The sequence below is a fragment of the Prinia subflava genome, chromosome 1 (genome assembly GCF_021018805.1).
Source record: "Prinia subflava isolate CZ2003 ecotype Zambia chromosome 1, Cam_Psub_1.2, whole genome shotgun sequence".
Lineage (NCBI taxonomy): Eukaryota > Metazoa > Chordata > Aves > Passeriformes > Cisticolidae > Prinia > Prinia subflava.
This window is the reverse complement of record NC_086247.1, coordinates 23,504,772-23,532,671: the sequence shown is the minus strand read 5'-3', so window position 1 is coordinate 23,532,671 and position 27,900 is coordinate 23,504,772. Positions and strand designations below refer to the sequence as shown.

The following is a 27,900-nucleotide window of genomic DNA, read 5'->3' as shown; positions in this document are numbered from 1 at the left end:
TTTCTAGAGTTTCTGTTGTGTCTTAAAACGCCAGCCTCTGAGGATGCCCAAGTGGTGCAGCTGGGATGTGTGCTAGCCATCCAACAGCTGTTCACTGGAAGAATGAGAATTTGCATAGCAGTCTGTGTGACTATTCTGCTGGCTAGTTTCCTCCTTCACATTTCCTATTTCTGATATACTTGATCTTACTAAATGCAGAAAAATTATGTTAAAAGAATAAATTAGTATAGTACTTACAGGTACCCACCTCTTATTCTTAGACTTGTGAATCAAAGTTTGACCAACCCACAGCTAAACTAACATACACAGTTTTGTCTTAACCTTAAAAAAATGCTCTTTCACTTCCTGAATTACCACACACTTGAACTCAGATTTGACAGGAGATGCTTGAGACTAAGGAAAGGTATTTCTGAGCATAAATTTCTATTCATATTATTTAAAAAAAAAATTGGTTTCATTTCTTCCAAAGTAAATGCAAATGCAATTTAATACAACACAATCTTAAATACATTTTCCATGGGGGTGGGGAATGAGGAGAAGATACACAAATGTGGAATATAGTGGGCCAGAAGGTTTCACAGGCACTGAAATTTTTTCCAACTATTTGCTCTGGTGGCATTACTATTTAGTACAAGGTAGAGGCTGGGCACCAAGTCTTGTTCTTAACAGCTTATTTTCACTAAGTTATCCTCAAGTGTCCAGACCTTGTAACATGCATCTGCTTTTCCATGCAATTCATATGAAAAAGAGCTGCAAGATCAGGTTGTAGGGATTGTAAGGTATCCCCGAAATCCTTCATAAAACTTTATATAACCTGTCCTTCAATCAAAACTCCAGCAGGAGGAAGTGTAGCTTGTGAATGCGTGGGTGTGTGCACACATGATGTGTTTCATTTACAGGTGTCGGTTTTACTGTTGTGTTTTGGAGATGGAATGAGGAACTTCTCTTATTACTAATGTGATTGAATCTATAAGTCTGGTAAATATCGATGGGCAGGTGGACTCTGGAGTACTGTGATATTAGGGATGAAAGAGAATCAGAACTTCATTCCAACAAAAGCAATATTTCATGTGAAATGATACCTCAACATAAATCTGCATAATCATGCTTTAATACTCTTCTTAAAACCTAATCTTAGAGGGGGAAAAAGTGGGAATTCAAAGACATGCATTGTGTGTTATCTTAATAATATTTTCTACTTCATCAATACAGCTAAAAAAACCAACCACCGTTATGTTGCTGCACTCTAACTATGCCAAATTGCAGAGCTAGTGATGCCTAAAGATCTTCTGAATTGTTCTGTACCTCAGCAATGTGTTTTAATGTAATTAATCTGGCAGTGGTTTTGGTTTCAGCACCATTAAATATATGTACTTCTGCCTTTCAAGTGATGTTTAAGGTTACCTGTTTATTTGATGGGACAGGTTTAATGCCTTTCAAAGTTTCAAACTTGTTTACTTCAGTAATGCAGAAGAATTATTGGTGGTGCTTTACTTGTTAACAGTGACGTGTAGCAGTAGTGTGTGTGGCATATGGACTTATCTATGTGCAGCTATTTAATAATAAGTCTAAGGAATTCCTTTTATCCTGTTTGTTGTCTTGGACAGTTTTTTATCGAAGTAATGTATACATAGTAAATATTTTTCTCTTGTAACAAATTTTTTTTGCTGTGGGAAAAAAAAAATAAAAGCCAAGTCCAGAAAGTATGGATTGTTTGGGACACAAACCATTTTATCCTTTGAGAAGTCAAGGGAAGACTGTGCAGCATAGCTGAAATGTGTGTCTTGATGGGCAGTTTAAGCAGTCTTGCAGCTCTTGAGGACAAGCAGCCTGCTCAGACTGGATCCATATGTCATGCTGGCTGTCACTGCCTGTTGAGACATACTTGTGTGAGGATGAACAGCAAAATGTGAGCTGCTTCATATGGAATCATTGAACTCTGTGACATTCTCCCTAAAGATCTTCTTACAGCAAGCATGTCACCTGGAAATAAAGTGCTATGCAACATCAAATGCTTACTGGTTTAATTTTTTTGATCTACTAATGTATTGTCTGCCTTGAATTTTTACAGATCATGATTACATATTTTGGAGCCCTCTATTGTTTTATACAATATTATTAGTGGAAATCTTTGAATGCAGATTACTTTGTAGTAATTTAGCATGTAACGATACAAAAATTTTGATTTTTTTAGTTAAATTCCAAAGGCAGTAGAAATACCCTACAGAGCACTTCTCCTAAAACAGATCGTTTAGCATCTGGAAAAAAAAAAGTATTTGCATCTTTAATTTATAATGATTCTGAGTTTGAGCATTTATCAGACCGCTTTGTTTGAGACTAGTCAGCAAGTGAGCTGATGTCGAAGTATTGAAGTTCAGCTATTCAAGCAACCAGGCTTTGTGGTTGTGGCTCAAAGGGAAATGGAGCTTCCTGGCAGCATCAGATTCACGTTGGTATCTGTGTATTCTTCCCTCTTATGCATTCTTATGCCTTTATGCAAAACTGAAGCTGTGGTTACTAGCTGTGAAACACAGAATATTCTATTACATATAATAGAATTTGTATTGATATATGTCTATAAATAGATGTATATGTATTTTATGTGAGCTTGTATTTCTGTACAAAATATATATTGTTTATAATCAATGACTCAGAAGTGTTAGGTAAAATTACTGTTGATTTGGATTATTTTCCACCTAAATAGTGGTTCTGGAATCTGTAAGACCTAGTTTTCCAGATTTTGCCATTTTTGCGGTGACCCAGCCTGTCATACTTCAACCCTTGTATGCTTTCAGGTTGCTTAGGTAATAAATATCATTGGATGGTTTTTAATAGTGATGCGAGACATCTTATTCTGGATTAAACTGCATATACTGCATATATAGAATATACAAACATTAGACAGTCCTGAGTATTACAGAGCTATTCAGCAGGTTGTAACATACTATCAGTACATACATTTACTTCAGAACTTTGAGCAGCTTTTCAATGCCTTGGAATTTCTTCCATTTCACAGTTACACTGTACTGGCTGCTGTCAAGCCATGACTCCTGCTGGCGCTATACTGACTGGTAATAGACCCAAAACATAATAAGACTGACTTTATTTTTAAACTGCAGTAAATACCAGAATGTTCTGTAAGGTGAGGGTGAATGTTAAGTGATGCCATAAGCTATTCTCCCCTCTGAAGTAAGTTTTAAAAGGATGGGTAAGAATGCAGCTCCATTCTCCACTGCCTCATGTTACGCTCTCCATGAGACAGAGCCCAGAAGCTTTCTCTCCCTGGAGTAGCTGTGTGCACCTGTGGTTTCCATGGCTGACTTTAATTCTGGGCAGTAAGACAAAATCACTGCAGCAGAAATGACTAAACCATTTGTGCAATTTTAGAAAGGTACGTTAAAATCAAGCCTGGTTTTAATTTCATCATTAAAACCTCTTTCTGAAACACATACAGTTCTGAAACACTGTCATTTTCATCTGTTTCAGCATTGTTAGCACATGGATAAATGCTTCTCCTTTCTTTTTTTCTTTCCTTTTTTTTCCTTTTTCTCTCCAAGTTGGCCCATTTTATGACAATCTGAGCTGTAGTCCGAAGTGCTGGCTGCATTCCAGGGGCTGTCCCAGCTGTGAGGAAAGGCTGGAGGAAGGCTGTTGGGCTTGCTGATGTTTTGGCCTCAGAATGGCAGTTCTTACATTCAGTGGTTGCAGTTCAGAGTCCTCACTTCACCAGATCAACTTTGCTTAAGAAAAACTAAATTTCACTATGATTCTTTGGCAATAGAGCTGACAGTGTCCTGAAGATATTTGTGTTGGTTTTGACATTATCTAAGGAGTTTATTTATTTGTATTTATTTCTTGTCTATGTTGTTTCCTATTGAAGCCAAGAGCCATCTCCACTATCTTTACTGAGATGTCCTCTTGGATTAACACTGGATCAGCCTCCGTGGATTCTGCTTCAGTTTTGCAGGAACAGACAAGTTCCTTTGGAAAACATCTACACTTAAGTGTGTTTGCATCTCTTTAAATGATAGGGTAGGATCTGTGGCCACAAGTATCTGTACTTTTTTCGTCACACAGGTTTTGTGTAATTGGATGTTGAAAATAACACAGTTGTGTTAGTGGGTATCCACAAGGCGAGCTTGGCTCTGTTTCTGCTCTGTAAGGAGCGTCCTAAGTTCTGGCAATGGGAGTGACATGAAGGAGAAGCCTGAATTTCCATCACCAAAATCCTGTCTTAATGTATTATAATTACAAGGGTTCATGGGGGGGGGAATACTGTGAATAAAATCTAGTTTATATCTTCACAGGCTGTAAGGGAAACTGCATGTTTTTAAGAGAGAGGAGAGGAGAGGAGAGGAGAGGAGAGGAGAGGAGAGGAGAGGAGAGGAGAGGAGAGGAGAGGAGAGGAGAGGAGAGGAGAGGAGAGGAGAGGAGAGGAGAGGAGAGGAGAGGAGAGGAGAGGAGAGGAGAGGAGAGGAGAGGAGAGGAGAGGAGAGGAGAGGAGAGGAGAGGAGAGGAGAGGAGAGGAGAGGAGAGGAGAGGAGAGGAGAGGAGAGGGATAGTGTGTAGTAAGTAGTATGTCCTGTAATGTAGGCTAAAAATGGGAACTTAATTTTGAGAGGATTTAATTTGCTTGTTGAAAGTTGTGTGAGGATGCGACACAGTTCGGAAGAGGAGATGCTGTGGCTCCATACAGAGCTAAGCTTGTCCTAAACTGAACAATTGCATGGTCTGGCTAGCTCACTAAGTGTTTAAAATTAATGAGCCTTCTAGTGCCTTTGTGGAGGAAGGAATTAGGGCACAAAGAGTAACCATAGCATACTCAGAGCTTGCTGCAGCAGATTAACCAGGCATGGATCTGGATGGAGACTTTCATTGTTGTTACTGGTAAACCATTCTGTAAAACTATTTAGTTTTGCTTTTTGCCTTCCCAGTCTGAAATCTTGCATTGTGCCACATTTTAAAAGCTATCGTCCCTTCACCTTGAGGGGGCAAAAAATAAAGGTTGACATCTTGTTATAATGGGATGTGATCTCCCAACAATTACCTCTCTTTAAAACTGGTGACTCCTCGGGTGGCACAGGTGCAGGTCTAGCAGTTGGTGGTCACCTTTGACTGTTGCCCGCAATATTTGAATAAAGACGAGTGAAATGAATTCTGACTTTCTTGAGCAGTGCTTCACTTCCAGCCTAGGTAAGTCATCACTGAAGTTACAACACAGCTGACAACAAACACCCCTGCCTTCCTAACAACCTTCTGGTAAAACTAGCAAGGCTGTTCGAAGCAGGAAGGGGGAGCATTTCTCATGGAACACCACCGAACACAGTTTGACCAGCTGGATGTGGAGACTCCACAAAAGGCTGTTCCTGAGCTGTTACCATCACTATGAAGGGAGATACTGTTGTTCTTGTTTATTAACAGGAAGATGCTGCTGGGAACTCATGCTTGGAGCAATCAGAAAACAAGTACTGTTTGATGAGTAGTGATTGACACTGGAGTGACCTGGCTCTTATTCCCACTTCCACTGATCACAGACTAACCAGAGCAATGAGTTCCATGCCCAGATGGTTTTATGCATGTTTAGTGGGACTGATGTGTCAGTACATTCAGAAGGAACATTTCAGTCTTGCTCTAAACAGCAGCACACACTGTTCTTGTCCCAAAAATATTGCATCTTTCCTGAAGGAGCAGCAACCTGAATGTGCACATCCGAGATGCTGTGCTTCCGAGACAAACCCAGCTTACAACAGAGAATCATGTCTGCTGGGTGACTACTCTTCTGATTCAAGTGTCCCAAGGTCCACTCTCCTTTAGGCAATAGGGTTTTATTCCTGATTCTTTTATGGTTGTTCTTGTAGCTTGGCTGGGTGGGTTTTTTCATACAGGCTCAGAAGAGCAGGAGATTGCCCACTTTCCCCCACATCACTCCCCCAGGAAGTGTAGTTTATCTTGTGTCTGCTCAGCTTGCAGAAGAGCCAGAGGGAGCAGCTGCGTGCATGTGGTGTTTTGACCCCGGCTGAATGTGGTGGTTTGACCCCGGCTGAATGCCAGGCACCCACCCAAGCTGCTCTATCACTCCTCTCTGCAACTGGACAGCGGAGAGAAAATACAATGAAAAGTTCACTAGCTGAAACAGCCAGGGAGAGATCACTCACAGATAATCCTCACGAGCAATGTGAAATAGGGGAAGATGAGGAATTTGCACCTCGGCGTTGGGCGCTTTGCCGCGGGCGGGCTCCCCTCTCGACCACGCGGGGCGGGCTCGCTCGGTCCCCGCCCACGGCCGTGCGTGGCCGCGGGCCGGGCCGGGGCTGCCCGAGCCGTGGTGCCCGCGGCGGGCGCGGCGCAGAGCCGGGCTGCGCTCCGCTCGGCGGGATGTGCCGGGCGCGGCGGGGCGGCTGCGGGCTGCTCCCGCTGCTGCTGCTGCTGCTGCCGCTGCTCGGCGGGGCGGCGGGGCCGGGCTGCGGTGGCTGCCCCCGCCTGCTGCGCTTCTCCGGGCAGGTGCCCGAGAACAGCCCGGCGGGGACGCCGGTGCGGGGCTTGCGGGTGCCGCTGCGGAGGCTGCTGGGCCCCGGGGAGCCGGCCGGGGAGTGGGCGCTGGAAGGCGACGGCGCCTCCCGCTTCTCCCTCCAGCGGCGGCCGGGCGGCGGCCGGGGGTTGCTGCTGCTCCGCACCGCCGAGCCCCTGGACCGGGAGACGCGGCCCGAGTACGGGCTCCGGCTGCGGCGGCGGGCGGCACGGTCCCCCAGGGAGGCGCTGCTGCGGGTGCGGGTCCTGGACCGCAACGACCACCGGCCGCGGCTGCCGCCGGCGCGGCCGCTGGAAGTGGACGAGCTGGTGCCGCTGGGCACGGAGGTGGCCCGCCTCCGCGCCTCGGACGGCGACGAGGGCGCCAACGCGCGCCTCACCTACCGGCCCTGGCCGCCGGGCGCCGGCAGCCGCCGGCTCTTCGTGGTGCCCCGCAGCGGGCAGGTGCTGACCGTGGGCTCGCTGCTGGGGCTGCGCCGGCTGCGCCTCTGCGTGGCGGCTCTGGACCACGGGCGGCCGCGGCCGCTGCGCAGCCCCGCGCGGTGCCTGCGCCTGGCCGTGCGCGGGCGGGGGGCGGCGGGCGGCGCGGGGCGGCCGCGGGAGCCGCGCTCGCTGCAGCCGGGGCCCGGCGCCCGGCGCTACACTGCCCGCCTGCCCTCCGGGGCGAGGGTGGGCGACACCGTCTTCACCGTCCCGAGGAGCCGAGACCGGGCGGCGGGCGGCTGGTTCGAGCTGGCCTCTCCCGGCGCCGTCCCCGTGGGGCTCGACAGGACGTCGGGGCGGCTCTACCTGCGGCGGGAGCTGCGAGCGGGCGGCCGGGCGGAGGTGCTGGTCAAGGTGCACCGCGGCGGCGGAGGAGGTACCGGGCCGGGACGGGCCGGGCAGGCGGGATGCGGTCGGTTCTCCCCGTAGCGCCGCCCCGGGTGGGTCGGGATGGCAGCGAAAGGGACGGCTGGGCATGAAGGGTTACCCCGAAGGAGGGGGATGCTGACCAGGCTCGGCCGTGCCGGGCTGTTGCCATTCGAGAAGATGCCTCCGCGGCGATGCTGCCCTCCGCGGGGTGCGATAGCTGCCCGCAGGCGGCTGCGGGAGCTGCCCCCTCGGCTGCGGGAGCTGCCCCCTCGGCTGTGGGAGCTCGGTGGGTGGCATGGGAATGTGCCGGCTCTTCCCCGGTACACCCTGCAGAGCTTCTGCCTCTTGCCTTTGAAGGAGCACTAGGGAATGGTGTTTTGGTTATGTTGTCTTGGAAGGAATTCTTGTCACAGTAGGTTCACTTTTGTAGGACCGGAGGTGTCTGCTCAGGGATTAACAAGCAATTAGAGCCCGGTAAAGAAGGGGCTGCGCCACAAGAAGTAGCGTGTCTCATAGTAGGGGCAGTTAGCAGGGAGCCTCTCCTGTCGCTCTGGTGCTGCTGGAAGGAGCTGGGAAGGAGGAGGTGACTCTGTCCTGGATGCGGGCACTCGCAGCCCCGCAGCTGCAGCCCCCTGTGCTGGGGATCCCTCTCCGCTCCCTGAACCGCGCCCAGCGATGCCGGGAGACAGCTACAGCTGGCACAGCAGCTCTGGAAGGGAAATGAGTCCTTACAAAATAGATGTCAACGAGCCTAGCACAAGAAAAAGGAAAAAAAAAACAAACTGAATCAGGGGTCCTAGGAGGTGCTGTAAAGAACTAAATGGAGATATTGTAGTTATATCCATATGTCAAGAGCTCATACAGTGCTGTGTATGCTTTTCCTAATAAGACAGCAAAGAGAATGGCTAGATTTGATAAACTTCTTAAACATTGTGGTGTGTTATGACTGCAAGAGCCATCCTTTCCATGTGTTACTTTCATCCATAAGTTTTAGAATGTGTTTGTAAGTGTAGCTCAGGTCGTTAGTAACACAACTGGTTATCATTTGCTTGGGTTTGTTTTGTATTGTTTACTTGCCTTTCTTATATGCAACTTTACTAAACAGGGAATATTTACCATTTTTATATCAATTAATTTTACAGCCTAGTGCTCAGGAAATGTGAAACCAACAGCTGTGAGAAAAAGAAACATGTTGAAGCATGCTGGGGGCTGGGATCTTTACCAGACTGCTGTGTGCAGTCTGTGAGTGCAGAGCTGCCTGCCTGAGAAACTTATTCGTGCAGGAGTGGGATGTGTGCAGGAGTGGGATGTGTTGTACAAGTGACAAACATTTAACATTAGAAAAACTCTGCACGGTATTTCCAGCTGCTGACTTTAAACAAAGCACCTGATGTTTAAAGTAGAAATTCTCATTTGAGCTAAAGATGGAGTTGGAAAGGGGACACACAGCTTAATTGTCTTGCTTATTTGTAATGAAAGCAAATAACCTTGTGAACATTGTTCAGCATATGATTGTGTTGTCCTCTCCAATCTGGTGGTGTTTTTACCACTGTCTGTGCACTAATAATGTATTGACAAGAGAGGAGCCTCAGGGAGAAAGGAATTCAATGATCAAGTGGGACAAGGTCATTTAGACACTCCTTTAAGCTACTTTAAAAATCAAAACTCTCTCATAACTTTGTACTGCAACAAACTTGGGATCTTTTTCTGTCCGCTTATTTTACAAAAATATGGTGAAATGGTGAGAGGATTCAAGCATCCTTTTTTTTTTACCTGAGGAGACTTGGTGAACTGTCAAAAGTCAAACGAATTAACTTTGGTCTGCTCCTCATTTCTCTTCACATCTCTTACTAAATGTAATTAACAATTGCTCACAAAGCAATCAATATTATGGAACATGTGCCAAACTTTTAATTGAAAAATAAAGCTATCAGACCTTTATTAATTGCCATCTTTTATGTAAATGTCATGAATGGACTTAGGCATTTTGCAGGTGCCACTTCTCCAGGGAAGCATATGTCTTGGGGGTTTGGATGCATTTGCCTTTTTTTTTTTCCAAGAAAATAAAAGCTTTTTAAAAAATAAGCTTTAAAAAATAAAACAGTAGGTCAGATAGTAACTTGGAGCACTGTTTCCTGCAATAGTAGTCCTAGGAAGACAAGGTATTTCTGTGCACAGTTGGAATACTGAAATAAACTGAGCACAGTGTACAGTAACCTTGTGAATCTTCCCAGTTGCTCATCAGCACACGCAGCAGTGATAGGGAGGGGGCTGCCATCTGTTTTGTGGGCATCTTGTAGCAGGCACCGTGAAAACACAGCTGTTCTCCCACTGAGTACACACTTGGTACATGGACTGTGTGTCACAAAGATGTTTGCACAGCTTCTGTGGCTGGTCTTATCTACCTACACCGAGCAGTTTACATCTTCTTTAGAAATCTGGCAGCCTCTGTCTGTCTGTCAAAGCCTTGTTGTTCTGGCCATGTATAGTTATGAAACAGACCTGGAGTTCAGATAAGACTCTCATACAAAGGTACGAACTGCAGACCCAACATTTGTCATCCAGGTTCTCTTTTGGGACATTTCACATCCTGGAAATACTGACTGCACCATCAGAACAGTGGGGCCTGAGCAGGAAAAGGCTGGGAGTAGTGAGGAAGAGTTGAAGCTCTCTTTCTCTTCCAAGTCTGCTTCTGTTTATGCACACCTACAAGTACCTACACAGGTTCTCATAGCTGTTATCTACCTACACCAGGTGGGATGTGCACTTGCAGTTTTCTCTTCTGTGCCCTCGTCTGCCCTCTCTGATGCTGGCAATAGGTACTGGTGCACACTCTGTAGTACTTTGAAATTTAGGACTTTGTCTATCATGCTTCAAAAAGCAATTTCTAGAAGCAAACTCTAGAATGCTTTTAGCTCTCTATTTGGTTTGGGGGCTTTTTTTGTTGTTGTTTTGGTTTGGGTTTTGTTTGTTTGGTTTGGTTTTTTGTTTCTTTAAACTTAAGAGCCTGTCACAAAGGGCTTACAGGGTGCACACTGCCTTGGCTTGGAACAGTGAGACCCAGTGGGAGATGTCCATGTTGCTGCACACACTCACACTGCAGATACACTCCACATGCTAACTGGAAACAACTGTAAGAAGTCCCTCCATGATCTACAAAGGGTAATTTTGTTTGGCAACAGTAGGAACTCAAAAAAAGTTTGACAAGACAAATCTTTCCCTCCCATGTGTCTTCAGTGCACTGAAGGGTTAGAGGGTTGATGATAGCAACCCTTTAACTCTGGGATGCCTCAAGACATCAAAGAGGGTAAACACTAGCAGGTAGTTTCAGACAGTGGCAAGGCTGTTCAGCATTTTCCTGGTTTTGGGGGTGAGATGGATATCTCATTCCCTGTTCTCTTTCAGGTGGGATAACAACTGTTAACTACTGTAAGTGAATTCCAAGGAGATAGATCTTAAATCTGACTGAGGAGGCTGTGGCATAAGGCAGTTCCTTCAGTGCAGTGTCTTATGGTACAATATGATCAGTGTTGAACTCTTACAACTCACTGGAAACAAACTGCATTTAAAAAAGACATCAGTCAGACCTTGACATGCCTGTAAATACAACCTAGACTGCACATGGAAAGAATATGTGGTTTGAGTCCCTTCTACTTTCTTAAGAAACTTCCATCAGGATGCCTACTGGGAAGGGAAACCTTTCAATCCATGCAATACAGCTTTTGTAAAAACTAACAAGTAATTCATATATGTTGGTGGCCCTGATTTCAAATCAAGACACATCTTAGGTTTGGAGGGTTTTTTTCCTTTTCTTTGTTAACAGAGCCATAAATGGGCCACTGCTTCCTGGAACCCCCTGACATTTTTAGAAAATAAATATCGCTCCAGAAACAGAAATTTAACCTGATCAGATATTGAGGTCATATTATATATTATATGCCTTTTTTTTTTTTTTTTTTTTTTTTTTTTTTTTTTTTTTTTTTGAGGGGGTGGGTGTTTCCTCCTGGTATCAGACTGATTAAAATCACCTGTGGATGCCATCAGTGTGCCTCCAAATTCGGGTACTGACAGAAAAAGCTTGCTTCACTTAACCTGTGAAACCACTTTAATGGCCAGGGATCATTGGATGAAAGAGCAAGCTCAGGGATGAAGGTTATTACATTACCCTGTCTGTACCTACCTTTGGAAAAAAAAATTAATGTGAACATATATAATGATCCAGAGGAAATCAATAAGTTTTGAGAATGTCTGATAAAGTCAGACATTCTGAGATGCCTACAAAAGGCTTAAAACTGAAGAGGTAAAGGTAAAGCTTATGTTACAAGTATTCTCGGTAAATTACATAATCTATTTAAACAATGAGAGAACCTCTATTCTAACAAAGGTGAGAGAAAAGCAGTGGGAGACCTTAAAAATAGAACATTCCGCCCTTTTTTCTTAAGATTAGCATCTTGATTCCTTTATACAGACTATGATTTACTCTTTCTGACTTTTCATTACATTTCAACAGCAGGAAGGCATTTAAAAGTCTGGTTTTAGACCCAGATCAAAGCTGCACCATGCCAGAAACATCCCTGCATGCCCCTGGTGTTGTCTCACGCTCCAGGAGCACTGTGCAGTGTGCAGCAGGGTTTGATTTTTGTTTACTGGCAGGAGCCAGCTGACCTGGGGCTGCCTTTACACACCTGCATTACACATGGGAGGCCCAAAATTTAATGTGCCATGTTTGCAGAGGCAGTCTATTCGTACTCACAGCAGACGTGCACAAAGCCTTCTCTTCTGGGACTATGACTGAAGCGGAATTGAACTTGTTCCCTGCTCCTGCATCTCCAGTGGGTTTGGAAAGCTGTGTCTTCCCCAGAGAGCAGTGGCTTCACAGCTGGTGTTTTGGGGCAGGCATTAGGGGTTCCCTGCTACAGCAGTCACACCTTGGGTAGTGCAGAACTCAACAGTACTGCACTTTGAGCACTGAGGTTGGCTGGCTAGTGGAAACTGCCCAAAAGTCAAGAAAAACTAAAGCAGAAAGTTTGAGAAATACCTTTAAAAACCTGACCCAAGGAAACAGCCTAAAGAAAAGGACCTAGAGTTCTGCTCCTGCCATGAATGTTGCTGATGGAATGGCCTAAAAGCAGAGCTTGATGACAACAAAGTAAGGAGCCATTAGTTCCTGTGGGTGGCTGAGCTTTTGCCTGACTAAGCAAACCCTATGTATGGCATAGATGCTGATTTGTGTGAGAGAAGTAGCAAAGTGTCAAGGGCCATGTCTGTGGAAGAGGATCTGTTTAGAAATTTAGTCTATAAGGAGAACTGGAAGGTGATCTAGGAATTTTACCTTTTCATCTCTTAGGAGACAGCAGAGTAGCCAGGACACGGCTCCTTTGGAGGCTGCTGCTCCAAACACACCTCTCAGTGCTGCTGGGTCTGAGCTGCTTCTCACTGCTGCATCCAGTGATGTTAAAGTGTTAAAGTTAACATTGCTACAAGGTTTTTTGGCATCTGTTTCCATACACATTTTCTGTTCTAAAGTGATTGTATTTTGCTGGTGACATTAACTCTTCAAGAATTTGGAAAGAAATTAATGCACTTTACATTATGCCTATGGTCCTGAAGATGACAAGGGGGTTTCAGTAAGGATTTCTCAGGTGTAGATTTCCTGGCTGTGGTTCAATTGCAGGGGGAAAACGGCATAGCTGAACCAATATGATTTCACCAGAAGCCGTTTATTGTTTATACTACATGCCAGTTATAGATTCGAGGTCTGTGGTCCACGTGGGCACACATCTCTGGGTTGGCTAAGTCCCTTGTTCATGGGACAGGAGCATCTCTTTCAAGACATCTAATTGGTCAGAGTCCATCATCATGTTGTGCCTCCTTTATCTAGGCTTAGCATTCTTGGTAGTCAGCTTCTCAGGCTCTTTTCTTATTTTTAGCCCTGTTTTTCTCAGTAACCTTGACGAATTCCTGAGGGCTCTAATAACAAGACTGCAGGTGGTTTGATAAGATTACTCAGAAACTGTTTGGCTGGTGCATCAGAACGGCCTGTTACACGGATGCATTGCTGCATTCAATAATGAGCCAAAGCTCCTCATGTCTCCCCCTACGGCTGAGGACTCGTGGTGGCCTGACAGCACAAGGAGAGGCTTTCTAGGCATCCCACCTTGGTGTCTTATTTCAGTCTGGCTACTTCAGAAACTTCACATACCACACCCTCTCTTTTCAATTCAAATTATTCTTTTTGCCTGAGGGGACAGAAACATAACATAAACTACCATTTTAATGCACTTTTTTTAGCTCTTAATTTCCAACATTAGTCCCCTCAAACCTGTATCAGTCAATGCAGCTCTAATCCTAATCTTAGGAAAAGAGATTCTGTTCTCTTATGTTTCTTCTTGTGGTAAGGGAGGAAACTAAATGATCAAAGGAGTGAAATTGATATAGGCTTGCAAGAATAGACACTTGTAGTTTCAAACCCCTTTTCAGATCTTTCTTTGCTTTCATATTATTGTCCAAGGAAGGTGTGGATGTATCTGCTCTGATCTGCTGAAGAGTGTTTAGCCCTCCAGGACACAAACTTAGTATCTCTTCGTTCCCCCCTGTCCTTGCATTTGCTACATCCTAACATTTTTACTTAGGATGCTCTCAACTGGTGATTGATTGACATCCCTTTGGTTTACATGGTTTTTTTTAGATGTAAGCAGGAGGTAAAGCTGGAGCCTTGGGGATACACCAGCATTTCCAGGAGAATCAGCACTCCTTAATAGCCTCTTCCAGACTGAACATACCAAGACTCTTTCCAGTGTGTGGTGCAGAGGCCAGAGCATCCTGTTGGCAGTCTGGTTTCACAGGGTGTAGAGCCTGGTTTCCTGATTATTTCCTTCCTCGCAGTGCATGATTCATATTGACAAAATGGGAAAACTGCAACAGCACTGGGTGTTGTTGCATTTTGATTTAATAGGATGCTGTGGTTGTGTCAGGAACAAAATAAAACACTATTGATTTCAGAGGCTTGATCTGTTAATGCCTTTGCAGCTATGACAGTCGAAAACCCAATGCATTCCTGGGGAACAACTCTACTTTGTCATGGCTGATTTTGTTTCTCTGTCTTGTTTCAAGACAGTGTGATAATTTTACACAGTATCTGATTGCCATGTGTCTGTAAAACCTTAAAATCCTTTAGTTTCTCATACCTGGTGTGTGTGCAAAGGGGAGCGACCAGAACAAAAGTGTCTGTACTCATAGTGCTGCTTCTGAACAGCTCTTTCTGTATGACAGGGGAAATCAGTGCTGTTTGACTGACCTCCTGTTAGTGTCCAGACCATGTTCAACACTGGTTTTTTAGGAGTTTGGACTTGAATTGATAAAATCTGCTCTTTGTAACTATGCGGTTTTTGTTTTGTTTTGGTTTTTTTTTTTTTTATGCCTTGCTAGAATTAGAGCTCTGATCCATATAGATATAATGTGGACTGTTTTGTCAGCATGCCTGCAAGTTGCTTCAATTTAAATTTTGTTTACTTACATGGAGAAAACAGCTTCAAGTCTGAAAATCTGAAATAAATGCTGAGGGTCTGAAGGAGTGAGCCAGGTCTTAGCTGCAGAAAGATATCCACCCTATAGCTGAAGTTTATTACCCCTGCTGCTGTACTACAGCCCTCCATGTCTGGCTTCCTCCCATGTTTTTCTTTTCATGCCATTCACTCCTTTTCTCACTTCTTACCCTTAAGCAAAGAGCAAAGATAAAACACAAAGTCCAAAGAATGTTTATGTTAGAAGTTCCTTCAAGCTGCAGGGAAATGAGTGACATGTGGGCATGCATGCCTCAAAAATCGATGAGATGCAAAAGCTGAAGGGCAGGGAGATTAATGTGTGATGGAAAGGATTTAATAGTCTTGCTGGTTCCAAGGCCCTGCCTAGAGGCAGGTTTTGTCACAACAAAGCAATTGCCTGCAGGTATTTGTCTAGTCAGGTCTTAAAGATCTCAGTGATGGAGGCTGTCTCACCTCTCTAGCCACCATCAAGGGCTCCATTGTCCTTATTATTAAAAAACATGCTGAGGGATCCCATACCCAACTTCTAATGCCAGTCTTTTCCTTCGGAATGAGAGCTAGTTATTTTTTGGTTTGCAGGTTATGGAACAGCTGACTGACTTCATACCTCATTCCTTGAGCCTCTTATATCACTGTTTGCATGTCTCTTGCAGTCTCCTGAAAATCTCCACGTCTTTTCACCTCTCTTGAAGGACATTCTTTATGGTTATGCTCTTGGCTTTTCTCTGGACACTTGCCAGGTGGTTCATGTCTTTCTTGACATCCAGCCCCTAGAACTTTAGTTCACTGGATTGCCCAGGGAGAGTTTTGAGTCTTCCTCCTTGGAGATATTCAAAAGCCTTGTGGACATTTTCCTGAACAGCCAGCTCTGGGTAGCCTGGCTTGAGCAGAGCAGTTGGACCAGATGATCTCCAGAGGTCCTGCCACCCTCACCCATCCCATAAGTCTGTGATCTGAGGCTTTGCTAAGTGTCACAATTTTACTAATGTTGAGTGAGGGCTGAGCATGAGCCAGTGTGTGCCCAGGTGGCCAAGAAGGCCAATGGCATCCTGGCCTGGATCAGCAATAGTGTGATCAGCAGGAGCAGGGCAGGGATTGTCCCCCTGTGCTGGGCACTGCTGAGGCCACACCTCGAGTGCTGTGTCCAGTTCTGGGCCCTCAGTTCAGGAAGGACATTGAGGAGCTGGAGCGTGTCCAGAGAAGGGCAATGGAGCTGCTGAAGGGTCTGGAGCACAAGTCCTGTGAGAAGCCGCTGAGGGAGCTGGGGGTGTTTAGCCTGGAGAAAAGGAGGCACAGGGGTGAGCTTATCACTCTCTACAACTGCCTGAAAGAAGGCTGTAGCCAGGAGTGGCTTGGTCTCCCCTCCCAAGTAACAAAAGGACAAGAGGGAATGGCCCCAAGTTGTGCCAGGGGCAGGTTAGATTTGATATTAGGGAAAAAATTCTTCACAGAAAGGGTTGCCAAGGATTAGAACAGGCTGTTCAGGGAAGTGCCTTAGTCACCATCCCTGGAGGTATCTAAAAGACATTTGGATGTGGCTGTAGGGACATGGTTTCTTGAAATTGTAGCATTCTTAACTCATTAAAAATTATCAAGTCCGACTGTCAACCTTACACCAGCACCATGTCCGCTATTAAATCATGTCCTCAAGTGCCATGTCCACATGCTTTTTCAACATTTCCAGGGATGCTGAATCCCAGGTTTAGTTGTGAAGTTGGCAGTACCAGGGTGATGGTTGGACTTGATGGTCTTGGAGTCTTTTCCAACCTAAATTCTTCTATGTTTCTATTTAAATAGACCTTTCATAGAGAGGGAAGGTGAGGTGTTTGTAAAAGTCCAGAAAATTATGGTTTATTTGAACAACACAAATGTTTTCCCTGACGTGCTGTCCTGAACTCAATGAAATTTGTTCCCTTGTCCGTTTTTTCAGAAACATAAATCTCTGTTTTACTGCTGACTTTTGGTGGGTTTTACAATACCTACAGCAGGATTAGGACCTCATTATTGATTGGTACTTAACAACTGGATCACCTACATGGAGCAATATTGAGAATAATCTGTATAATTATAATTTTTAAAATAATTCTCCAGGTTTCACTAAATGGGAAAAATACTTGACTAAATATTCAGTCTCTGCAGAAATTATAACTGCCTGAATTAGAGCAATAAATGAACAAAAATATCTTTAAATGTCCATGCCTACAAGTTTTCATCCCTTTACTAGCAAAATAACACTATCTGTGACTGGCTGAATTAGAACATGTATTTCTCAACCCTCCTTCTTGGCTATAGATAAAATAGTGACTGCTCCAGCTGCTTTTATGAGCTACTCGTGCTGTGGGTTGTGCCTTGTCTGACATAGCAATACAGAGGAAAAAAATGTGAACCAATGTTCTCCTGTATGCAGTGCTGGTACATGAGAAAACCAGAAACCATGTAATCTAAGAAGAACTAAGGAAACCATGTCTTAAATGATTTTAAATAATTTAAAACCCCACAAAACTTCAGTTTTTTCCTTCCTGGGAATAATCACCTCTGGGAATTTTGTCTAGCATGTATTTTTACTGCGGGGTAAGGATGCTTGTAAGTACAGGTTTGGTGTGTCAGGGAATGTCTGAGTGTGGGTAGCCTTTTATTTAGGATCACATCCTTGAGACATACACTTAAAATTGTTGGGAATTTCTGGCTTACTTCTTGCCTTTGGTGCTGGTTTTGTCCATGTGCTCCTGTCTTCTTCCATCCTGTGTGAAATGGCCTTCTTGAAAGAAGAGATGAAGGGTTTACTGTATGAGACACACATACACCTGGGTGGGCATTTCATTTTATTGTGGTGTAGCCCTTAACAGACCTCCAACCTCAGTGCAGTTTGTTGAAATATGTGATCATATTTTAACAGGCAGAAAACGTGCATTTCTCCAATTCACCTTTCTGCATACCCCTCTTTCTACATTTAGTTTCTCTTTTTATTCAGATTCATTCTCTACATTTAATAATACAGTCATTTTAATTTGAAGTCAAATCTTAAAGCCGCTTTTAGAACACAAATACGATTAGGAAAATTTCTTCAAGAGGCCTATATATATCTATGACAGAAAGTCATCTGTTAGTGACTTGCTGTGAATTAAAAAGGCTTGAATATAGGTGTCCCTAGAGGTAAAAATACTGTGATTAAATCTCTGCATGTCCTTTGCAATGGAAGCTTCCTTCTCAGCTTGTTTACGGATACTAAGGGATAAAATCTTAACATTCCTGGCTGAAGTTTGTGACCAAGCTAGAAATCCACGTGTCTTTTGCAGATGATGACTGGTACCTCTGCCATGTGACACTCCTTGCCCCAGAAGAGGAACTCCTGTCCTGGGGCATGTACCCGTACCCGTACCTGGCCCGCGTCGATCCCGACGCGCGCAAAGGCACTCTCATCTACCAGCTGGTCGCACGCTACAGCAGCCGTGGAAACACCACTGCTGGCATCACTTACACACTCATTGCAGGTAGGGATAGCCTGAAAAAAGTTCTGTTCAGCTGTAGATGTTTCTTGCCAAGTTCCCATTTTATAATTTCATTGGTAGATTTTTTCCTTGGGGAATCCTTAAAGATACAGCAAGTACAGTAAGTAGAAGCTGGAAGTGCTATAAGTAAGTTATGTGGATGGGAATTGTTATAAATGCCAAGCCAATTACAATTAATAAAATAAAATTTTATTAATTAAAGAATTACAGGACAAAAATTTGGGCAAACCAGCAATCAGAAGCACAGTGCCGATGGCCGGGATCGACACTGGGTGAACCTTGGCCTCTATCACACCGTAACTGCCCTTGTTCACAAATTGGCCCTTTTAGTGGTCCCCTTTCATACAGTTTATTTGGCTGGTGGCAGAGGATTTCCCCACAGTTCTTTTGTCTTTGGGTTGGTTTCTTCATATCCATCTCTGCTGTCCGGTCTGCTGAATAGGGCTCTCGAGGAAAGATAAATGTTAACTTCGTTCCTCCGGTGTATGAATGAGAGGTGAAATCCTGAATGGGAGGTGTTCTCCCGTATCTCCCGCGATGGCTGGGCACTTCACAGTTCCACCACCCCGGAGGACTGATTCCAGTCTTATTTACCCTTTATTCTGGTGTTAATAGTGTGCTTCCCAATTCCCGGCAGGGTATTGTCTTTCCCGGAATTGTGGCTTCTGGGTGTTGCCCATCTTGAAATTAGTCGGTTTCATGCCCGACCTGCTTGTGTATTTCATTTTACAACACATTTTTACATTTTATATATACCAAAACACGAATTAATACACAACATTTATTACAGAATCTTTCTTGTTGCCATTTTCTTTGCTTATTTTGAAATTGATGGCAGCTTTATTGTTGGCTTAAGGCTCCATTTCTTACTCATTTTTGTCTCTTTTTCACTGCACTGGTCAACAAAACAGTGTGAGTGAAAGAAAACGTGAACAACTAGAGAGGTAAAAAGAAGTTCATACAAGGACATAGGTGGATGAGTTGAGGATGGTTTACCTTGAAATGGTGAAGGTGTAAATGTTCTTGCTGTGGGGTACGTCTCAGACCGGCTTTGTGCGTGTCTCGGTAGGGGGTGAGGAACGATTCCGAGTGGATAAGGACACTGGCATTATCATGACTACTGGTTTGCCTCTGGATTGGAACAAGGAGTACGTGGTTACTGTGGAAGCCTCTGATGAGTTCGGCAACAAAAGCCCCTACGCCTCCGTTTCCATCCTGGCAGGCTCCCGGCCCCCACAGTTCACTAACATGTCCTACAGCGTGTTTGTCCCCGAAAATACTCCAGCAGGAGAAAAGTAAGTTGTACTTGCTTAGGTGACTCCCTCCCTGCAGTCTGAGAGGTGCTTCACAGAGCACAGCAGAGTGAAACTTTTGTGGTTTTGCTTTCCAGGGCTATGCAAATGCATTTGTCTATTACACTTTAAAAATAATGTGTTTTCTAAAAGAAACTGCACCTCTTCTGATGTTTCAGGGTCTCCAGTGTGACGTGAATCTCCATGTGTCAGACGTAGTCTGGGCCCTGGAATTTTTTAAATGATTTTGGGGTCTCTAGTGCATTGCATCATGAATTAAAACAGCCAAACTACTGGCTATACATCTCCTGGTGATTTAAACAAATGCTTGAAAAATAGTCTTTAAATTAACCAGATCTGGAGTTTTTGTGTCCCATTTGACTTGTATTTAAATTTCTAGAAAGAAAGACTCTTGAGATAACAGAACCGGTGTGAAGTACAGACAGATAAAGCTCAATCTCCAAGGGCTCTGCTGTTGCATGAGGAGTAGCTAAGCCAAGCCACAGTGGGGAGAAGCTTTCAAGCTGGCGCTGGGTTTATTGTCACTATTCAGCTACTTGAGATCAGAATGGGCTTTAGGGTCTCTAAGGAGCAGATGGAACAGTGCCATGAGGCCTCTAAGGAGCAGGAAACCTCAAAATAAACTGATGACCTAGGAAGAATTGCTGGAGATGTGCCACTAATCCTTAAGAGAGACTGAATGAGAAGGAGGAGGGAACTTTCTCTACTTCCCAGGAGCTTTCAGTGAGATGAGCTAAAAGTGTATTTTTCTGGTGAAAGACTGGTGTGAGAGGTGGAGCTTCAAAACATAAGTCACAATGGGGAGGCAAATATTCCTTTGATGTGCCGCCAAGGTGGACAGCAGGATCTGGAAAGCCCTGTGCTCCATAGGCTTCCCATCCATGTCTGAACCTGTTTCTTTTCTGAATATACAGAGAACTACAGAGAAACTCATAAGTATAGCAAGTCACTTATTTCTGAATAACTGAACAACTGGGGCTAAACCAGAACTGCTGTCAAGTATTTAAAAGGCTACAATAGGGAAGAAAAATATGTTTTAGTGTTAATGGGGGTTAAAATTGGTTGTTATTTGAGCACTATTATGTCACTGAGTAAGTTTGGTGAGAGAAGTTGGATGGGCTCCCTTTAGCAAAAGGAGTTTCCAGTCTGAATACAAAGCTGAGCCAAGCATTGACAGAGAGTGAGCAAGACTCCTCATCCTATCCTCCTCCTCTAGGTGCTGAGGAGACATCCTTAGTTATTGTTTCGAAGCAAAGAATTGTTCTCTCATTCTTTGCAGAGTAGCAGTTGTGGAGGCTGTTTCTTTCCAGAGCCAGCCTCTTTCCTACACTCTCCTGATGAACCCCTCTGGGCTCTTCCGGGTGAGGCAAGAGAGTGGAGAGCTCAGCCTGACCCACCCCGTGGACTACGAGAGCGAGCACCACCTCTACCACCTGCTACTGAAAGCCATGGAGGTTGAGAGCACTCTCAGCAGTGTGACTGAGGTACACGAATCTCTTCACGTCCCACCTACGGTCTGCAATCCCTTGCTCTGGCACCACTTACACAGATAGATAGCCCAGGACACTCATGAGGATGCTGGGCAGAGAGGAGGCCTTGTAGTACAGGCAGAAACTTGGGCTCTGTGTTCACATCTAGGCTCTATAAATACCCCTTGTTTTTACTTTTTGGCTTTGCCTCCCATCTTGGGAGCGGAGGAGAAAATACTTCTCTGTGATAAAGGAGTAGTGTGAGAAGAATAACATCAGAGGTGTAAGGATGGTCAAGCTGCAAAAGCACCGACTGCCACTGCAGTGTCCAGAAAGAGGTGCTCTTTCAGTAGTGTAGGAGCTAAAATCCATTCTCAATGTGTCCCTTTTCCTCAGGTCGTGGTCCATATCACTGATGAAAATGACTGTTCTCCCGAATTCCAGCGCTCCATTTACAGCAGAGACAACGTTCCCGAAACCATTCCTGTTGGCACGTCTCTTCTGCAAGGTGGGGACCATCCAGTCACCTTTCATTTCAGTCTTGCCACACACCTGCTAGTTTGTTACCTTTTAGTGTTCCAGCCATGAGGAAATGCTCTCTTCCACGGGCACTGCCTTTGTAGGATGTGGATGGCAGCTTTCCTGGCACTCTGTGGATGCCTTTTAGGTATCCTGGAAGTAGAGTTGTGAGTGTCCTCAGGTGAGGATCACTGTACTGTGCCCAAGGAGAGATCCTGTGGTATCCAAGGACAGTTAAAACAGCTGATAGGAAGTGGCTTCATTTCCTTTAAATGTTGTAGCTGTCTTTTCACTCATCTTGGTAATCTTTCTGTGTCCCAGAAGCAGCTGCAGTTAGTTTGTCTTTTCTTAATATGTTAAGAAAAAACAGAGCTTTTTTAAATGGGCAGCTAGTTTTGTCAAATAGGCACTAATGCTGTATAACTGACTTGCAAACTGTTAAAGGAAAAATATTTTGAAAGCCTGTGAACTTTTATTTATGATTGTGGCTTACCAGTCATCATCCCATGTTTGTTGTTTTTAACATGGCCGCTTGTCACTTGCATATAAACCCTGAGTCACAGATGACATTTTTAGAGGCTAAAATAGTTTCCTGATCAAAGACCTCAGGGGGTATGAACCCTGAGAAATGAGTGTGTGCCAAAGCAAGACTTAGCAAAAAGACAAAAATGGAAACTTCCCAAAGCTGGAGCTGAACTCTGCAGGTTGCAGAGGTGATAAGAAGCTTAGCTTCCCTTGTGTAAGGGTGCTACAGGGCCTGCTTTCTCTAAACACTTGCTAAGAGAGTTCAGAGCTTGTCATACTTAATTTTTAGATTTAATTGCTCTTGGGAAGAAAGAAATTGGTCAGAACAACCAAATCCTAAAATTCCTAAGCATGTGATTTTCCTTAAAGAGATGAATGTTCTTCTGTCCGGAGGACTTTTAAAGCTCATCAAAATTCCCCTTTTGGGGGAAAAAATGTATGCCTCATGTCAAAAGCAAGCAGAATGTCAAAGCTGTTCAGTTGCATCCCATGGTGTTGTCTTGCCACATAGAGTACATTTCAAGAGAAAGAGCCATTTAGAAAAGAAAATGTGAGGTGGAAGTACAGAGATAGTCAGTGGAAAAGGGTGTGTGAAGACTCACTTGCTGTGGAAGGGCTGAGCAGGGTTGTTGGTGGCTGCTAGGAAGCTGTACCTTGTGCAGAACAAGACCTGTGCCACTAACTCTGACTGCCAAAGCAAGTGTCTCAGGAAAAATTGGCAAAGCAAGTATCTCAGGAAAAAAAAGACAAACAGCTCTTACCCTTGTTGTTGTTCTTTGAGAGGTGGGATGTTGCAGCCTCAGAACGACCCACAGACAATAATAAATGCAAATATGAGACAGCTTTTACCGTTCTGGGCATGCCTGCAGCTGTTGATGGCAATGAAAAAGGTAGTGTGATATATGCTTCTGTTAAAACTGTGGAGATGTGAATGTAGGTTCAGCTATCAGCCGCTTCTATTTTAGCACACTCAAAGTCTGAAGCACGGAGGGTGCTCTCAGCAGGGCCCTCAGCCCTCACCTGCATCACTGTTCCAGCAGAGCAAGGCTTGGAGCTGTAGCTGGCAGCTCAGGCAGCTTCTGAGCCAGAGTTAGCTTGCACTGAACACGTGCAAAGTCAGCACAGAGCTGCTTGTGGCTGGCATGTGATCCTTAAGATATCCTTTGCAATGGACACCGGTTTCCAGGATGGAAGGAAAGGGAGGGGAATAGAATTCCCAGTTGCTATTGGGAGGTAAGGCATGTTTCTGTCATGTACGAGTAAGCGCCACAGTCCCTATTTGCCAGAAAACATCTGGGGGAAAAGAAGCATACAGTTAGCACATAGAATGTATTTTTGTGAATGGTTACAATGGCTCACTAATGACTGTAGATTAAATAAGAATTTTTCAAATCAAATAAGTTTTTCACGTTCTGCATGCCTTTCTAAAAACAATACTTAACCACTATATTTGACAGATTTAAATCACTGTCATTTTAGTCTTTGTTGAGTTTTTAATATATTTTGTCTGCCAGTGCAATAAGAGAGTGATTAACTCTAAAGCCCTTGATTTTGTAGTCCATAACACACACAAATATTTATTCACAGCAGGATCTGGAGAGATTTTAAACCAAATGTTACAACCACTCCAAATATCCTTGTAAACAAAGATGAGTAACTTTACACAGGCAGATGTAGTTGAAATTTTTTGCAACTAAGTAGAACAGCTCTTCAGTGTACTTTTGAAATAATTCTCTTCTCCTTTCCTATTTTGAGTTAATATTCTGATAGAGATGGGTTGTTTCTGCCCCCCCCTCTGTGGATGATGCTGCAGCTGTTTGCTGGGGTGTCCCCACACTACAATCACTGTTCTGCTTCCAGAAGGCTGTGTGCTACCACGGTGGCTGCATCTGGATCCTATTGGTAGAATAAGGGGTTTGTTTATTACCAGTGTGGGTATGATGTGAAGCCTCATTGTTAGGCTAGAAAAATTGCAAGGTAATTGGAGGGGTGAACTTCCACTCTTAAAAATCACTTTGGATGCTATGCTGTGAGTTCCAATCTTTGTTGTGCTGGTTTGCTGCTTCTGAGCAGATGGGACACTCAGCATACTGAATAAACACTTAATGGGGAGGAATGTTTAATCACTCTTTGTACCTTGAAGCACCAGGTAATTAAAAAGTTGGGCGCTAATTAAATTTGAACATGTCATTCCTGAAAAGAGTGAGGAACCAGTTTATGACTGATAATGTTCAACCCACATGCATACTGATTGTGTGCTAATTACCAGTGTTGACAGCTATGTGTACAAAGCATTTGTACAGTGCTGGATTCACACTCTTGCAAACTCAGCTGGCTTCGATCACTCAGGCTGGGTTGTAGCAGAGGGAAGGGTTGTTTGGATTTTTCACTCCCAGCCTCCTGCTAAGTTCCCAGACTCTAACCACAAGAAAACCCCACACAACAAAAAAACCCTAAACAAACAATAACAACAAACCCAACACTTTTATGGATGAAACAGATTCAGGTGATGCTTATTCTCAAAAACTAACAAAACTCAGAGCTGGCTTGTTGGGAAACCACATAACCAAATTTCCTTTGCAGTATGACTGTTCTGTTAAATGTGTTCTCCAATAGTGCTTGCAACAGACTGCGACTCTGGCTCCAACTCTGAGATCTCTTACTTCATCCAGAGCACTGATTTTTCCATCACGCGTCACGGGGTCATCAATTCTAACCAGAGGCTGAACTTTGAGCGAGCAAACCACATGTACGAGTTTGTGGTGATAGCTGTCGATAAAGGACACCCCCCTCGCACGGGGACGGCGTCGGTGCGCATCCGAATGGCCAACGTCAATGACGAGGCTCCCGTCTTCTCCCAGGCTGTGTAAGGCACCCTCAGCTCCTGCTTTGCTTTTAAACACGCTGTTCATACACGTAACCTGAATAGCACTTGGCTCAATGGTCACTTGTTGTCTTGTGCAACTGCGAGTACCAGTGAAATTGCAGGGTATTTTCTATATAGAAAGGCTTTAGGAGTTGGACTTTCATTTCTAGATCGTGTGTTAAAAAATACATAATTTTTGATACCAGTACATTGACTTTATAGGGAGAAAACAGAATGAATCAAAGACCTATCTATACAGAAAATGATTTTCACTGCGTTGACTCCTAGGTCTCAAAGCAAATGTCCAGGTGACAAATAAATATGGTAGTTAGCAAACATTAAAACTTAATTTTAGCATCAACAGATTGTATTGTAAGCTAATTTCATGAGCCTCTCCTTGTTTAAGATTCCTTTTTCTTTCCTGTCCATAATTAATACAATTTCTATTCTTTGCACAATTTTGAAGGATAAACACATTTAAAATACAAAACATACATATGTTTATTTGCCAAATTAAATATTTGTTTTACATTCATCTCTGTAGTATCTGGGGCTTTCCATTAATATATAGGGGCATAAGAAACACTGCATGGCAGACACTAGTCCTTTTTCTCAACTCTAAGAGATATATGATCCTGTTTTACAGTACGATGTAGAACGGTACATATTGTGCATATCCTCCAAAGGATCCTTCAAAATTATGTACACCAAAAGTACTAGGATTACAATCCTTAAATAAGTACCCTATGTTGAACAAAGAAAACCTAAGTCATATCTTAAACCAATTTAAGATTGCCTGGTTTCATGCCCAAAGCTTTAAAAAACCATTCATAATGAATTAATAATCTTGCTGGTGGTTAACATGGTGATGGTTGTTCTGATACTTCGCGTGCTGCCCCTGCTCCCTGATGTCGATCAGGTACAGGACTTTCCTTTCGGAAGATGCGGGTCCCGGCACCTTGGTGGCTGCTGTTCGGGCAGAGGACCCTGATGGAGATGGGCTACTTTATCTGATTACAGGAGGCAATGAGGAGGGCAACTTTGAGCTGGATAGCCAGAAAGGTAAGGAAAGAGCTTCAAGAACACTGTTATCTACTGACTAATCTCTACTGACTCTGCTCTGCCCATATGTCAAAAACCATAAGAAAGCACCGTATTTATATAATCCCCAAATGGGCATGCTTTGTATTGGGATTAGTTCTTTGATATGATGGTTGCTCTTCAACTGTCAGCCAAAACTTGGGATCCTGTTCCAAGGCTGTGCAGACTAAGATGACAGGTTCCTGTGCTTTGCAACCACAACATAAACTGAGCCAGCAATACCATGATGGAGGAATGTGATGCTCACTTGGTTTTGTGTGTTTAAACAGTAAATTAACATGACACTTTATGCTTCCAAATTCAGGTATCATTAAACTCCGCAGAAACCCACCACCCAGTCTGAAAGGGCCACAGTACACCCTGAATGTCACTGCAATAGATGACAATGCCTCAGGGGGACCCACTCCTCTCAGCAGTTTTGCTGAGGTTATTGTTGGAGTTAATGACATTAACAACAACAAGCCTGTCTTTAGAGAGGTAAGATGTCTTTCTGCAGATATTCTTTTCCCATCTCAGCTATGACTGGAGTAATAGAGTCTCCACAGCTACTGGTGATTGCTGGTGGGCTGAAGGGTCCATGTGTGCAGAGCAGGATGAACTTGTAAGTGAACAGCTGTCAGCTTTCTTCATAGAGGAAGTGTAAAGTCTTCATTCTCCTTTTTGCTTCCTCTCCCTTAGAGATTGATTTCTTTGTGTGTGTAAGTAATAGTAGTGATTTTATTCCAAGTTTTTCTCAGACCTGCTGGAAAAAATATTGACCCTGTGCAGCAAATTCATGTGACTGTGTGTAATATTTTGGGTCGGGTGTTTGGGTGTATTTTTAGTGCGCTTACTACAGTGACAGCACCTGGGTTCTGGAGAATCAGCCTCCGGGCACGCATGTGCTACGGGTAGAAGCCTATGATGCAGACCTCGGCATCAATGGAGAGGTGAAGTACGGGCTCATGCACCGAGACGGAGCTTCCCCAGGCTTCAGCATTGACCCAGACACAGGTCAGTGGCCTCAGGTTATGGAGAAAGAATGGAAATGATGATGTATTGTAACAAAAATGCCGCTGTATCAGTATGTCTGTGTGGGCTCATGCTTAACAATGTAACTGTTATGTCATGCTATGTCATGTTATGTTTATGTTATGTTTATGTTGTGTTTATGTTGTGTTTGTGTTGTGTTTGTGTTGTGTTTGTGTTATGTTTATGTTATGTTATGTTTATGTTGTGTTGTGTTGTGTTGTGTTACATTGTGTTATATGTTGTGTTATATGTTATGTTATATGTTATGTTACGGTTATGGTTGTGGTTATGGTTATGTTATGGTTATGTTATGGTTATGTTATGTGTTGCGTTGTGTTGCGTTGCGTTACATTATGTTATGGTTGTAGTGATTCAAATCATAGTAGCATAGAATGGTTTGGGTTGTAAGAGACCTGAAAGATCATTTATTTCCAACACCCCTGCTATGGGAAGGGACACCTTCCACTAAACCAGGTTTCCCAATGCCCCATCCAACTTGGCCTTGAGCACTTCCAGGGATGGGGCTTCCACAGCTTCCCTGGGCAACCTGTGTTGGGCAGTGTCTCACCACCTTCACAGTAAAGAATTTCTTCCTGATCTAAACCTGTTCTCCCTCAGTTTAAAGCCATTACCCCTCATCCTATCACTACATGCCCACAGACC

General features: G+C 44.1%; 1 protein-coding gene across 1 annotated transcript in view; it reads left to right on the top strand.

Moving 5' to 3' along the window:
- Positions 1-6,266: 6,266 nt before the first annotated feature.
- Positions 6,267-27,900, top strand: part of LOC134547228 (neural-cadherin-like) — a 55,602-nt gene continuing 33,968 nt past the window's right edge. Inside the window, exons 1-9 of the mRNA XM_063390941.1 lie at positions 6,267-7,387; positions 18,221-18,415; positions 19,503-19,728; positions 21,026-21,230; positions 21,612-21,723; positions 24,876-25,125; positions 26,045-26,187; positions 26,531-26,703; positions 27,051-27,219. Of these exons, the coding sequence (XP_063247011.1) occupies positions 6,376-7,387; positions 18,221-18,415; positions 19,503-19,728; positions 21,026-21,230; positions 21,612-21,723; positions 24,876-25,125; positions 26,045-26,187; positions 26,531-26,703; positions 27,051-27,219 (2,485 nt within the window). The 5' untranslated portion in view covers positions 6,267-6,375. The remainder of the gene's footprint in view (positions 7,388-18,220; positions 18,416-19,502; positions 19,729-21,025; positions 21,231-21,611; positions 21,724-24,875; positions 25,126-26,044; positions 26,188-26,530; positions 26,704-27,050; positions 27,220-27,900) is intronic.